Here is a 15,388-nt window from a genome sequence, read left to right as displayed (position 1 = left end):
TTTAGGTTCGGAAAAGTGATTATTTCCTTTTACTTGCCACTGCTGGGTGACATCGGGAGTACTGTGTGTAGTCTGGGGCTCGCCAGTACGTGACAGACACTTATGAACCGCCGAGGTGGCTGGAGCACAATGTCTGATGCGAGAGTGAAAAAGCTGAGTATGTTCTGCGTGGACTATTCTATGACTAGGGGAGAGGGAGTTGGATTTTTCTCTTCTGCTACATAGTGGTGGGCTGTAGCAAGATAGAATGAGTGTTGGAAGTGCCTACCCAAACAAATGAGAGGCTGCAGGTGTGGGGAAGGGGGATTCCAGCTGGGTATTAGGACAGAACTGTCATATTTAGTGCGGTTGAACATTGAACCAGGCACCAAACTGTAAATCTGCCATCCTTGGATTTTTTTGAGACTTGACTGTATGAGGTCTCAGGTAGCCTAGCATAATTTTGAAGTTGATGCTGCTTTGGAACACAGTTTGGACCAAATAATTGTTAGAGATCCCCTTGAACCTTAACCGTTCTGTGATTCATTAAGATAAATGCTCTAAACAACAACAGAGGATTTGTTTGTAAGTGCAAAATTTGCCTTGTAGCTCTGTAGGTGTTATTGGCTTGTCATTGTAAATGGCTGTGTGAATCATCATGTCGTAAGGTGTGGTTTTTTTTGTTAAAGGAAAATCAATTACCTGGGCTAAAGTTTTCAATTTCTTTTCTTTAGGCAGGAGAATGTCAGAAAAAAGAGTCCAACAACACTTCAGATGATGACAGCTGTGAGAAAGCAGAACTAAGTGCACAGCAAGCATTCGTATTTGGGCAAAACTTAAGAGATAGAGTTAAGGTAAACACGTTTGTTATCTTGACTAAGAGCTGATGTATTTAAGGGAGGATAAGAAGCAGTGGAACAGATCGTTTGGCATGAGCATTAAATGCTGTTTATGAAGTACTTTGAAAGCTCTAACAGGGTTAAAACCTCCATGTATATATGCAAAATTAGAAGCTGTGACCACAGTTTGGTTGGCTGTTTAGTAAAACTGGTCTTCCAGACATTTAAAAAATTACTGAATACTGTTTAGTAGCATAAGAAGTTTTTTTTGAAAAATAAACGCATCTATCTACTGCAGTCATAGGTAAATCTAAAGCTCAGTGCAATGTAATGTTTTCTCTTGCCTTTTGGGTCAGAATTAAGTTGAAATGTGTTCCTAAGATGCTCCCATGCAACTGAGAGTCACAAAAAAGGTGAGAAAAGAAAAACAGGGCAGCCTGTTTTCAAACCTGTGCGTGAAGCAATTGAGTCGGATTGTTAGTACCTCCTGCTGAAGACAGGCTTGCATAGTTTTCCTAGCATAACGAAAGAAAGTGTAATACTGGGACTTAGGCTTATATTGTTTTATTGTAGAAAGTGTTTTTGGATGGATCTTCGTCTTGGGAAAGAATGAGCTGAAAATTTTGTGGTCAGTAGTTAAAAGTGTCACTACGTACTCCTTCTTTTTATAGCTAGGAGATGAAAGCGATGAAACTGCCGATGTGCAGAATGCTGGCCTTCCTACATCAGACGTACCTTCTGCAACAAATTATTTTCTACAGTACATCAGTTCCAGGTGAGACTACAGGGATATCTCTGGGACGGTTTTTCTTATTCTGTGTTCAAAACGATTTGTGATTCGGCACTTTACTGGATGCAGGGCTTACACTGGGTCAGTGGGAACCCAGGCTTCTGAGGAAGGAGGTGGCAAACCTGAGATCTGGGGCAATCCTCGGTCATCTGGTCAAGGGAGATGTAGTTGATACCATTTACTTGACCAGGTCCTCACCAAAGCCTCTTCAGAAAACTAACACGCATAAAATGAGAAGAGTCTTCTCATGAACGATTAGAAGGAAACAGTGATGGAATGAATTGGAGCTACCAGTAGAATCCTGTAGAGATTTGTGCTGCACTTGTGGGGTGCAAGATGTTTCATATGATATGGATAAAGGGAAGAATAGTTTAAAAAAAAAAGTTATTTAATCGCAATAATAAGCTTTTCAGAGCAATATGCTAATTCTGTGTATACAGTGATGAACTCTGAACTGACAGCCTTCAGTTACGGCTAAGATATCGATATGGCTCTGAAAATATTAGCTCAGGAGTGGTCAAAAAAATCAAATAGTGTTACAGAATGAGTAGAAAAGAGAATTTCTTACAACACAGAGCTGTGAATTCAAGTAACAACTGGAAAAGCAAGCGGGGAAAATGCCACTGAAGGCTGAAGAGTAGAGCCGTATCTCTACTCCTGGAAGAACCTGGACTACAGGTTGTTTGAGGCCATGAAATAATTGTAGGAAAAACACCAGCGTGTGCTTGCCTCGTCCTTATATTCTGCATTTTTTAAGACCCAGTTTTTCACCACGGAGTAGGCAGTTTTGCAGTCTTAACCCCTTTTGACATGGGACTCTTCAGCTGATGTGCTGGAGTGGTAGAGAACACCACGGAGCGACTGCGGGTGCCGGGGCGATGCCTTTCCAGAGAAACTGTCAGATTTTCTTAAATCAGACTTGGCAGACAATGACTTCTAATATGTGGGCTTCAAATACTGGAATACTCGTTTATATCTTTCACCTTGTGTGACACATGTGTGCCCTATTTCAACTGAGTCTTCACTTTATGAGAATTTATTCACTGTAGGTCAATTGCCAGAAACCTAGTTTTGGGGTTGACTTTAAAAAACACCCCACCATCTCTTAAGTGGAGTTGGCTCTGGTTTTTAGCTGAGGTGATATGCCATTATGGCAGTCAACTTGTAAAAGGAAAATTCCTCCCTTTGTGTAACACGCTGCCAGTCCTTTAAAAATTGTAAATATACTAGGCAACATGGCAGATACCAGTAGTTCATACTGAGTTCCCAGTTGGCATTTGGAGCTTGGAACTGTGGTATTTAATTTCCTTCGTAGGCCAAACTTTATTCCCCCGAGGATTTCCTCTGTTCTTTAAATTTCAGAAGTAGCAACTCCCCATGCATGATTTAAAGGTTTGTTTGGTTCCGGTTGAGTGGTGTAGTGACACATGTGCCCCCATTTCACCAAGGCAATGACACGCATGTAGGATTGATTCCAAGCGGTCTGCGTGCCGTGTGTTCACTCAGCAATCGTGTTATGTCTTAGAGGTGTGCCTGGAGGGAAGGCAGATGAACAATCATTCATTAAGTTTTTGAGTCCGTAATATTGTCCTTCCTAAACGGGGTTTAAAATCTGTTAATAAAAATGCCACATGGGAGGAGGATGCTTATTCTGTAAGGAGGGGCTGAGATTTGGTGGTGAAACCTCTTGGGGAGGCCGTAGCACCCCAGCTGCTCTAAGAAAAGGCATTACTTATCTCTGCTGCCTTTGCTTCGGGTATGATATTGCAAGTGTTTACATTTCAATTCTTTCTCTTTTCTGAGAAAAGCGACCTAAAATGTGTAGTGGTTCAAGTTTGTGCATGTAGAATACTGTTTAAAAAAAAAAGTGTGTTATATGATTAAACAATAAGCCCTGACTTAGCATTCAGCATTGCTTAATGGGTCATTAGATATCTAAAGGGAAGATATTTACAGTGACAAAATCATTTGTCATCATTCTGAGAGAATTCTCATTCTGTAAAACCAGTATGTGCTCTCATATTACGAAGTTGCATTAATTTCTGCTTATGTTTCTGTCTCAGCCCGTGCTTACTTTTTAAAGCCAGTGACAATTGCTTGCTTTTTGAGGAATTTTATCTGTAGAAGACAAACAGATATTTTCCTGACTTACAAAACCTGGGGTTTTTTTTTTTTGTTTGTTTGTTTTTCCAGTGTAGAGAACTCTACAAACAGTGCAGATGCATCTAGCAACAAGTTTGTTTTTGGACAGAACATGAGTGAGCGAGTCCTAGTAAGTATCCACCGTGTATGAAATGTTGTAGTTTTGTGAGTAGTGCGTGTTATGGATTCTCATGCAGGAATTGTGAGAATCTATAATTACACTTGTCACCAGAGCAGGGTTTTCTTTCAGTGATTTCCCTTGTAGGTAACTTATTTGGAGTGCAGCGTCGGGGTTTCATTATGAGCTACTGTCTGCACCAGCCGCGCTCTCTGGGATTCCCCCGCCCAGCTGGGCCGGTGTAAGCACACTGAGAGCCGTCTCTGGGAGCGCATGTGGCTCTCAAGTCCAAGCACTTTCTGCCACAGCTTGCTTCTTTAAATGGCTTCTTCTGTATGAGTATTTGAGGGTGGTTTATGTTTGTTGGCCTCCAAATTGAGGAAAGGTCAATTACGTGACTCTCCCAGTGATGGGACTTCCTCAGCACAGGAAGGACATGGACCTGTTTGGAACGGGCCACAAAGATGGCCCCAGGGATGGAGCCCCTCTGCTGGGAGGACAGGCTGAGAGAGCTGGGGGGGTTCAGCTGGAGAAGAGAAGGCTCCGCGGAGACCTCCAGGAGCTCCAGGGGCCCCAGGAAAGCTGGGGAGGGACTCTGGAGCAGGGAGAGGAGCCACGGGACGAGGGGGAAGGGTTTTACACTGAAAGAGGGGAGATTGAGATGAGATGTGAGGCAGAAATTGTTTGCTGTGAGGGGGGTGAGCCCCTGGCCCAGGTTGCCCAGAGAAGCTGTGGCTGCCCCATCCCTGGAGGGGTTCAAGGCCAGGTTGGCCGGGGCTTGGAGCAACCTGGGCTGGTGGGAGGTGTCCCTGCCCAGGGCAGGGGGTGGCACTGGGTGGGCTTTAAGGTCCCTTCCAACCCAAACCATTCTATGATTTCAAGTCCAGCAGTAAGGCGGCTGCCTCAATACTGGGGTAAGAATCAGGAAATTCTCTGTTTATTGTGCACCAACCTCAGGTTTAACTTCTAGTGCCTTGCTGTTTCCTACTGTTGTTGTTGCTACACTGGTACAAAAGGGAAGCATTTAATGCTGTGCATTCATACCTGTCTAACCACTGAGGAAGGAGTTCAGCCAGGTATGCCTTGAGTTGAACTGTAGTTGAAATTGTTTTGCTTTGTTGAACATAACTTCAAAATAAGGGTTAAAGTTTAGTTTCAGTTTTAGTTTATGGGAAAATAATTTGAGCTGCTTTTCAGGTCGTGCTCCTTTCAATTCCTTGGCCAGGGTAGTAGGATAGCTTTTACTGGGAAAGCGTGTCATCTGCAGGCTCCTTCCTTTGCCGTATGGTTTATAAACACTGGGGCTTCCAGCAGTAATTGGTCACTGGTCTTTTTCTGTAAAATTAGTGTATGTTTTCTCTCTTCTGTTTACCTCCTCCTCTTTTTGTGATAGAGTCCACCAAAATCGAATGAAGGTAGTACAGAGAGTAATAAGGAGAACGCTGCTACAGAGTCTGGGTCCGAATCCTCTTCTCAGGAAGCCACACCAGAGAAAGGTGAAAAACAATTTTATTTTAGGAATGGTAGTTAATCCTCATTTAAATGACTGCGGTTTTCAATGTCCTTTTGCTTTATAAAAGCAACACATTTGTTGCCTCTGCTGTCTCCTGTAACCAAAGATACAGGCTAGGGCTGGGAGGTGACGTGCGGGATGCTGTAGATTCTCTTGTCCTTTTGACTTTAATATTAAACACGTATAGGCTACACTGTCTTTTTCAAGGCCGTTCTGTGGCATTGGGTTTATCTTCAGCAGGATGAAAGTGGAGGGAATTAACAGAGCAGGTACTTCGACCTACAGAGTGTAGAAGAACTGTGGCAAGCTGGTTTTTAACAATTCCGTTATACTTCCAGCCACTGAGTGTCTGAGTCAAATGTATGTTGTATTCAGTGGGCGCACAAAATGCGTTGCTTGAATTGAGAACTGTTTGCTGGGCTCTAGACTTCTGAGACTCTTCAGAATGGCAAGATTTTCAGGAAATTTTGGGAGCTATGGGTTTTCTCCAGCAAACTGCTTACAAGTCAAAATAAAAGTGGGAGGCGACTCGTGCTGTAGGCACAACTGAGTAGCCGGTAGCAGTGTCAGTGCTGCCGGAGCGCCTACACATACCGAGGTGTCCGTGTGTGAGCTGAGGGTTTGAAATACTGTATGCAAGGACAAAATTTTGCCATAATTTACCTCTTCTGTCCCTTGTGTTGTCTTGTGCTTTTAAAACAAGACTTAAAAGACAAGCCTTAACTTCTGCTTTAAATTTGAGTCCTGTTTCTAATGTTCTGTAGATGTCTGTCTCTTGTACTTTATTTTCTTTAAATTCTGGTATACTTCTGAGACCTTTATAAATCTTACATAATTATATGCTAATCATTCTCAAACTTTTGAAATGTTGTTCAGCTAATAATATTTCAGAATCACTGGCAGAGTCTGCAGCAGCCTATACTAAAGCGACAGCCAGGAAGTGTTTGTTAGCGAAGGTAGAAGTGATCACTGGGGAAGAAGCGGAAAGTAACGTCTTGCAGGTAAGAACTGGCTAACGCAGAGGAGCTGGGAGTTTCTGGGGATTCCCGTGGATGTGAATGCACACCACCTGATTCCCTGCAGCTCGGCCATCCTCTAGATCTCTAACGTACTTTCTTGTCTTAAAATGCAAACTTTGCATATTTATTATGAGATCCTTACTTATTGTTTCTTAATTTCCTTTCTGAATAAATTTTCGTGCTTGGGCCGTCCAGACCAATCTTAAGCATACTTTCCTGAATCAATCACATCAAACCTTCTGTGGCCTACAGAACAATTATTTGAAGAAAATTTAAATGAACTAAACTGTTTTAATTTCTTTAATTACTCTACTACTTTTAAATTATTGTATTACTGATTTTTTTTTTTTAAACTCGGAATGGACTATGATGCCAGCAATCTGGTTTCTTGCGTAGCAGAAACCGTAAAACAGTACTCAGGAATTTGTCTTGAGGTATTTAATTGAATTAGTGATGTTTTAGAAGGACATTTGGTCATGACTTGAAGACTCACGATTTTAATCGCAATGTATTTAACATTGTAGTTATTCGTTAACTTAAATATGCTTATTAACTACAGTATGTCCTTAAGAAAAACGTGCAGCGTTAATACAGGAAGAATTTTGCCTTGCTTTCGTTGTGCTGGGTCTTCCCAGTAACGAATGCCACGTTCAGTGGTGCAAAGTGCACCTAAGACTTTAAAAAGAATCGGCTGATTTAAGACTATAGATGACCCAGTCTCTTATCACAATAAGTTTCCTCTCTGGAATTTTGTATCTTAGCTGAAAATGGTTCTTGTTGTTTGACCTTGAACACAGGTATTTTTCAGGAATATATAGCTTCTGTTAATAAAACCTTACGAAAGCAGTCAGCATGTTTTGAGGAATTTATTGCAAAAGAGAGGACAACTACTTTGGTTTCCACAGCTATAAACGTTTTAAAATTCCAATATGAAATCTGACAATGTTTTTTAACCGGCTGTAGGTGACTGAATCTGAAATATATTATTACTTCAATCAACCACTACGCTATAGAGATGTTTTCTGTTACAGATTCAGTGCAAGCTGTTTGTATTTGACAAAAACTCTCAGTCTTGGGTGGAAAGAGGTCGAGGACTTCTGAGACTCAATGATATGGCCTCAACGGATGATGGAACATTACAGTCTCGGCTGGGTAAGAGGAACCGGGGGAAGTGAGGTACTGGATGACAGTCAGCACTGTTCTCGCAGGATGCTTCATGACACACAGCAGCATCCACTTTGGGTTGTGTCTTAGCTGTAGCAACTCAGAAGCAGTTTGGACCTTTTTTTTTTCTTGCTTCAATTTACAACCATTTCCTCCGAAGGGAGTATCTTTTCATATCCTCCTATTGTAGCAAATGTTCCAGTTACTTTTCTCCCCATAAAAGCAAGCTGTATTTAACAGCTAGAATATTTGACTAGAAATTTATGGTATCGTTCTTCAGATCTGGGCTCTTTGCTTTTTGGGATGGGGTGCTTGTGGTGGGGGAAGGCTCTTTGAATAGTGCGAGGTTGTTCAGAGCGGCAGGAATACGCGTTAGCCTGAGCTTATCAGCTCTGATCCAACCACTGAACTCTGTATTAACATGTAAGACTTTGGACTGAGTATCTTTAGACATGAGTGATAATCTTCAATAGCCTACATTCTTGTGATTAACAGTTGTGACAAGATTCCTTTTTTAGGGGCCTTCCCTTGTTATTCTTTGTAAAGAGACTTAAACTTTCACACAATAAAAAGCCACCTTGGCTGGTTTGAGCTTCCTGTTGTGTCTTTTCCCACCTAACTGATGTCGTATGTTGGCTTTAGTGATGAGGACTCAGGGGAGTCTCAGGTTAATCTTAAATACCAAGCTCTGGGCTCAGATGCAGATCGATAAAGCCAGTGAGAAGAGCATCCGGATCACTGCCATGGATACAGAGGACCAGGGAGTTAAAGTCTTTCTTATATCAGTGAGTATTGGGTTTTGTTTACGTCTTAACCTTCCTACTAAACTTGGTGCTTGCTTGTTGAGGTAACATTCCCATTCTTCTTTGCACCCTACCTCCTTACCACCGCTCACTACACAAAGACAAGGGACCTGGCAGCCTCTGCTTGTCTGAAAAGCCTTACTAGTTGTGAAGAAATTCCACGTAAAAGGTCACTCTAGGAAGCCAGATTGTCCCAAGCATTGACCACGGAGTCATGGGATCTGTTCCACACCTACTGAGATTGTAACTGTAGTGTAAGATTAATGCAAATCATTTTTTGCTACCAAGGGAGATAGGCATTTCCTAGATTTCTACTGATTTTTAACCAAAATTAGATCTACCAGAACTTGTAGCATGAGAAAGCTGTCGTTGTCTGTGTGGGTGAATGTGTAGGTGCTCACTGGAAGTGAAACTCTAAATATCTGTCAAGAGCATTGTGTCAGTAGTTAAGGGTAACACATTTTAACTTCCATTTTCTTCTAATACAGAGTATTCCAAGCAGTAGTAGGACAGTGAAAGTGATTTCAGTGCTTGCTAAATGGGGAAACAGCAATCCCAATTAGAATTACCAAAACACTCGTGAGATCATGATATGGTCATCAAGAAAGAAAGGTCATTCTCTGATGTGCCAAGAGCACTTACAGATTTAGAGAGGTCTGAACACATTCTTTTGAGTTACACCGATTCTACACAAGGGGCTGCTAAAGAAGTAGGTGTTCTTATGGATCAAAAATGAAGACAACAGCAGCAAATGGTCAGCTTCCCCTGTGACATTGGTTTGTGGGGCTGGGATCTGGAGGCCCAGAGTGGAACGTAATGATACAGAATATCCATTGGTGAAGAAACAGCAGTGAAATTTGTGGGTAACTTCTTAGCATTTCCCCAGATTTGAAAAGTTGGAGTTAGTCTGTCATCAGGTTATTCACTACTGATTTTAGTATCAATAAAAAGTATCTAGTGTGGAATAATTTATTCGCTATAGCTCCTTGCAGGGGGATTGTGCAGATACGGAGGCGACAGATTCAAGTGACAGATGGGCAGGATGGAAACAATTTTTTTTAATGAAAGGATCCGAGAAGTGGGTTCGTTACCTTATAGTTAACTTAGGGTAGCGGTAATAGTAGTTAATGTGAGGACTTAACTGCCACAGTGAAGACAGAGCTTCGTTGTACTCAAAGGGAGTTCCCTTGTAAATAATATCCATTAAATATTTAGTTTGATAGGCCTAAAACCTGATTCTTCTGAAGGCATGAAGTCGCCATTAACTTTTGAGAGTAAAAAAGATGCGTTCTTGAACAGGTTATCACAAGTGCTTCCCTCTGAAACAGCTGAACAGTATAAAAGAGTTAAAAAAAAAAAAAAAATTGGAATAATCACCTGCCTGACTGCATATCCATTCAGTTTTCTCATTATATCTTCTGTTAAAATTTTATGTCAGTGCATCATGAAACAAGTGACTTTGATTACGATTAACTAATATGTGAAGTTGAGTGATTGACAAGCCTGGAAAAATCTGTGCAAGACAAACTTTTTAATTAAAGATCTCTTTTAGGTGTCAGGACAGCTGTGTGTGTGGCTCTTGGGTGAAGAAGGGGCTATAAAACCAGCCAGTACTGGTTACGTTAGCCAGAGAAAGCCGGTGCTGAGTGGAGAGGAATATATTCTCACCATCAGAGTGTAGTGTATCTAGCATCTTGCTACGTATGCCGCAGCCCATTCTGACCTAGTTTGAAAAGCCCTAGATGAGAAAACTGAAAAGCAGATGGCGAAATTTGGCCTGACTGTTGTGTATTATTTAAGCAGTGTTTTATTCTGTTGTAACTCCTTGCACCTCTTTCTTGTTTCTGAATATTAAAAAAAAAAAACGTAGGCAAGCTCTAAAGATACAGGGCAGTTGTATGCTGCGTTACACCATCGGATCTTGGCCTTGCGGAGTAGAGTGGAACAAGAGCAAGAAGTCAAGAATGTAGCACCTGAGCCAGAGGTAACGCAATCAAATGAGGAAGACAGTGATGATGATGTCATTGCACCTTCAGGATCAGTTGGAAGTGGTAAGCAAGAAAGACAATGGCGTTTCCTGTTTTCCGGACGTTTTTCTCTGGGTTCTTTTAGGCAGACTGTCCTCTCTGTAACTGTGTGTTGTAGGTGTACTTCTGGCCTGTGGCTTCTCGCAGGTGTGTGGGGAGTAAGACTCACTGCACGAATTGCCTTTTTGAATGCAACTGTTCCTTGCTGCTTCTCCAAGCTGGAATAAAGGCCCCTGTGCTGCTTGCATCCGAGTTACATGTCACAGTTTAGCAGAAGGTTATGTGTGCTTCAGTTAGGCCTAGCTGTGTTTACGGGATATTTAAGGGGTGGTTGCTAGTTTCATTTTTTGTCTTCGTCATGGCCGAGGCTTGCATGTAAACGGAGATGGCTGTCTTGAGCTCCTTCCAGCAGGCAGGATCCAGGCTGACCCTGGAGTATAGTGGTGTTTGGAAAGCAGAAGGTTTACAAAGGGGCCTGGAAAGAGTGTAATTAATTTCATTGTACATGAGGAGACCATCGTTTAAAAAAAAAAAAAAGCACTCGTCTTTGGTTTGAGGAAGGCTTCCTTCTGTACTCCTGATTGAGGAGTCGTCTGTGCTTTGCTTCCCTATGGTTTAGAACATCCCACCTTTGACTGAGACCAGACCTCCGTCCTCATTCACTGCGGGGGGGGGGGGGGGGGGGGGGGGGAGGAATGAATATGAACAAAAGCAGTGGGTGGATCGAAGAGACTGCAAACTGAGACTTTAGGCTGTGGGATGCTGCTGGCGTCCCCAAACTAGATTAGTCAAGAACATAAAATTCTGCAGCGGACAGAACTTAATCTGGAGAAGTAAGATGTAAGGGGAGGGAGGGAGAACTCTACAGTTGAAATCCTAAATCTAAGAATTCTCTCATCTTCTCAGGTAGGATCTCTTATTGTAAGGCAAGAAACAAAAGGTATTTCTTATGACAAAGAACTGCTTTGTTTGTTTCAGGTCCTACTGATGAAGGTGACGGGCAGAATGTTGGCAGCACATAGCAGATGTGAGCCGATGTGCTTGCAAGGCTGCTATGAACACCATCTTGCAGGCATCTCTGGATACCCCAGGCCAGCTATTATTTCAGGCAGTGTTGAAGGCTCCAGGACTTAAGAACCGTGCATCCCTGTTCTGTTTGTTTGGTTTTTTGGTCTGGATCAGTAGATTCCACACAAAAAAAGCAGACTTGGAAACTACCTGAATGTGGTTTGGGACGTGAAAGCTCATCATATTGATGAGCCAAAAAAAAAAAAAAAACCAAACATTTCCCCTCATCCTTGTAATTGAAATGGCACATTACAGCTTGTCACAGCTTTTCATTGGGACCTTTTGACTGTTTCTTCAGTAGTTCATGTCTTGCAGGCCTCCAAGATAGAACTTTCCGACATGGTTCCAACTCGAATTCTGCTTTGGTAACCCCTGCTCCCCCTTACAAGTTCTGCCACCTGCAGGGAAACCGTGTGCTCACCAGTTCCTGCGTTCACCGACTGCCCGTTTGGGTTCGTTCTCTTTTGGGACTGCAGATGGGGCAGATTGTTTTTACCTTTTAATCCCAACGTAGGTTGTGGACACCGTTGTTCCCTGTCTAGTGGGTTTGTAAACAGAGAGAAACAAAACATTGTGGTTCACCAGAAAAGCTTTTTTTTTTTTTAAATGCGATAATAAGAGACTTTAAAGTCCCCAGGATGTTTTGCTAACTTGGTTTCATTCTTCCCATTTCATTATTATTATTTGGGGATTTATATTGTGGTGATACTTTTTTATTTTAGTTTTTCAATAAGATGCTCTTGTGTGTTGAAAAAGTGAAACTATTGTTTTGTACTGTTCTTTTCTGTTACTATTTAAGGGAGAGCTAAGCCACTATATATAATAGATGTTGCATACGATTTTTCTTAGAAAATTATATGTTTTTGTGGCTACAGTAAAGCGTAGGAGGCATACAGGTTACACCTTCAGAAAAGTTGATGAGGAGACAGCTGTTAGCCCTCGGAAGAATAAAACAGGCTCATGTGATGAGCTCGGTCAGCCATTAAAATAAATCTGTATAATAAAGTAGCTCTCAATTTAATGGCTTGATTCAACAAGCCATTTAAGCACTTGCCTGACTTAACTATATGTGAGTAATCTTACTGAAGTCAATGCATTCATGCTTAAAAGTTGAGTACATTTTTTTTTTAAAATACCTTGACGAATTAACGGCCTTAAATAGAAAATTAACTTCTAACCCTTCCTGTCCCCGTTCCGTTTCCTGAAGTCTTGCAGCATGAAGAGAAAGGTGATATTGCCAGCTTTGACCAGTGTGGGCTGAAGGATATTGTATTCTGTTCCACCAAAATAAAAGCAAGAATGTGTTTTCCTGTGTGTAATTCTGAAGTACTCCTACTGTAAACAAAACTTACTTTTTTGCTTTGGATGTTTTCTAATCATCCGGACACTTTTGTGTGAAAGTTGAGTTTTATTTTGTTATTAAAACATATGGTATATTCTTGTCCAGGACAGATGGAATTTGGTAGTCACTAAGAACAGCGACCAGGTCACTTTCCCTATAAATTCCCCAAATTTTGATGTTTCCTTTATAGTTTACTGATAGATGATTTCTCGCTTGCTCTTTCTCCTGTAGGTTAAGGAGACCTAAAACCGCACCATTTAAAAGAAAATTAAAGCAGCATTTAACGTAGCATGAATTGAAAATGAAAACCCACGCTGTAGCACAAAAGCAACTTTGAAATTATTCAAATAGCAAAACAGTCCTTATTGTCTCTATTTTAACGACGCACACTTTTCTTCGGGGGTGGGGGGGTGTCAAGAACATGTGTAATTTTACCTGTTGTCTGTTGTTAACCATTGTTGGAGACTTAAGCTGTCGGGGTAGGGGGGTGCTTTGCTTTTCTTGATAGGCCCTCGAAGGAACATCTTGGATTACTTTTCTGGGGAGTGGAAAAGGCTAATGATCAGCTGTGCCGCTGCATTTGTGATTTCTCTGGATTGTCTGCTCATGTCTTTTTGCATTTTGGGTTTGGTTTTTTTTTTCCCCTCCTTAGAGTTATGGGTTGGTTTTTTTTTTTAACCATTCCCAAACCTATTCCCGCACCCCTTCTCCTGCAGCTCGCTGACAGCAGCCCGCCTTGTGTCCTGATGCCCAACCGCACAATTGTTTCTGCATCACAAGGTCTGGGGATCTTCTGCGTTTTTCAAATAAGTGATCTGCATTTTGGATCTTGGATCTTTTTACGCTGAGATACTCGGATTTAAAGTACTCTTTTCAAACAGCCTTGCAGTGTAAAGCTGCTTGTTGTCAGCTTAAAGAAATGAATAAGGCGTCTTGGACAGCAGGGCCTGCTTGTGGAGGAATAGCAGGATACCAGGAATAGTTTCCTGGTCCCAAACTCCACGGGGTCTGTGCGGTCTCACCGAAAATGAAATTGGTGGTGCGTGAAGCTTCAGAAAAATGGAATAAGCATGCTTGCTTTGATGGGGCTTAGTGGTGATACACAATCCCCTAGAGCATTCTAAAAAAAAAAAAATAAAAAATAATCAATATTCTAAAAAAAAAATCAGTAAATAAAAAAAATTTACTGATTCAAATTTTGTTTCATCCGGAACTTTTGCACAGATGTTTATAGGGAAGAGAAAAACATTAGCGTGAACCACTGACGGAATGGGCCACGGGCTGGGTTCGGGTCCTGCCCAACAAGCGAAACCCTTCTTTCGCTCTCTGCTTTAAGCCTGAGTGAACTAGTGACAGGTAAAAGCAGGCCATGCCTATGTATTTTGAAAGATCTATGTAAGACTGTCATATCAAAACACAGGTGGGGACTCTATTAAAACTTTTATCAGAAAACAAGCCCACAGAGCGCCCCGAGCCCGGCGCGGTGCTGGGCAATGGCTGCTCGGAGGGAGGGGGATGATTCTGCCTTCGTACAACAGTCTGCCCCTCGCAGCGCCCTCCTGCTGCGTCTTTGCTCTTAGGTCAGTTGTTAACGTATGGATGTTGTTAGCAATTGCTGTATGTCGTCTTCTGGCTGCTGCCTGACGTGGGCACGGCCTTTCAAAAAAAAAAAAAAAGATACTGAAGGGTATAATAGTTGAGCACATCTGATGGGGAAAATGTTGCGAGAATGGTGGTGATACTAAAACCAGAAGTAAACCTCTTACTGTAAAATTAAAAGTAAGATTACACCCCCAGGAAATACAAGCGCTAAGGTAAGAAACTGTGTAGTTACATCATCTTTTGCAGCCCAGTTCCCAGTGTGTGGTGCGCTTACTCCAGAGAAGACAGGGCAGGGAAGGATCTAAATGAACCAGTCCTCAGCAGCCCTCCACTGAAACCGGGCTGGGTGGGTGTCCGAAATGTTAGAAGCCTGCAGGAATAAAACCCCCCGACGTTGTAATGACTCTTCCCCCTGTTCCCAGTCACTGAGGCATCGATTCCGTTGCGCAGGTATCGCTGCTGTTGCGTGACTGTTCCTGACGCGTCCCCTTCTGCAGTTTGACTGGCCTCTTGTTCTCCCAGTGAGTGTAGAAAACGGTTTATTTCCTTTCTAGAAACATGTTACATATTTGAAAATTTACCATGTTTCCCCGTAATCCTCTCTAGTTTTAGGAATTCCAATTATGATAATTGCCATAATTTGTCATGCAAGATTTCATCAAACTGACTTTTCACTGTGCGCTTCTCTCCCCTTGTTCTTTGGTCTTTCTGTGCACTGACTTGCTTAAACTGAATCCTAGAGTCCGTTATGCGGGTAGCAGATAAATTTGGACAGTGCTATAAAGGTATTTTAATTTTGCAGGGTAATTTTTCCCCCCCTCCCCCTGTGGAGATTAGCACAGAGCAACAGAGGTGAGAGAGAACTGCTAGTCTAGACTCAATGGTACAGGTATCTTGCAAAGAAATGCTCAAAGATAATTTCTGTAAATAAAAGTCTCAGTTAAAGACAGTGTTTGGAATTCCCTTTCGACTACCTCCTTTC

General features: G+C 42.0%; 1 protein-coding gene across 4 annotated transcripts in view; it reads left to right on the top strand.

Moving 5' to 3' along the window:
* The window catches only part of RANBP3 (RAN binding protein 3), a 54,344-nt gene extending 39,259 nt beyond the window's left edge, over positions 1–15,085 (top strand). For 2 of the 4 annotated variants that reach the window (XM_074566093.1, XM_074566091.1), the window contains 9 exons: positions 714–833; positions 1,490–1,593; positions 3,802–3,880; positions 5,262–5,364; positions 6,273–6,382; positions 7,432–7,552; positions 8,207–8,349; positions 10,238–10,418; positions 11,373–15,085. In XM_074566093.1, the coding sequence (XP_074422194.1) occupies positions 714–833; positions 1,490–1,593; positions 3,802–3,880; positions 5,262–5,364; positions 6,273–6,382; positions 7,432–7,552; positions 8,207–8,349; positions 10,238–10,418; positions 11,373–11,416 (1,005 nt within the window). In that variant the 3' untranslated portion in view covers positions 11,417–15,085. Of the gene's footprint in view, positions 1–713; positions 834–1,489; positions 1,594–3,801; positions 3,881–5,261; positions 5,365–6,257; positions 6,383–7,431; positions 7,553–8,206; positions 8,350–10,237; positions 10,419–11,372 lie in introns of all 4 variants that reach the window. The other 2 variants (XM_074566092.1, XM_074566090.1) reach the window with 1 other exon arrangement.
* Positions 15,086–15,388: the final 303 nt, after the last annotated feature.

Source organism: Larus michahellis, chromosome 23 (genome assembly GCF_964199755.1).
Source record: "Larus michahellis chromosome 23, bLarMic1.1, whole genome shotgun sequence".
NCBI classification, from domain to species: domain Eukaryota; kingdom Metazoa; phylum Chordata; class Aves; order Charadriiformes; family Laridae; genus Larus; species Larus michahellis.
The sequence above is the reverse complement of the archived record's forward strand: the minus strand, read 5'-3'. Positions and strand labels throughout refer to the sequence as shown.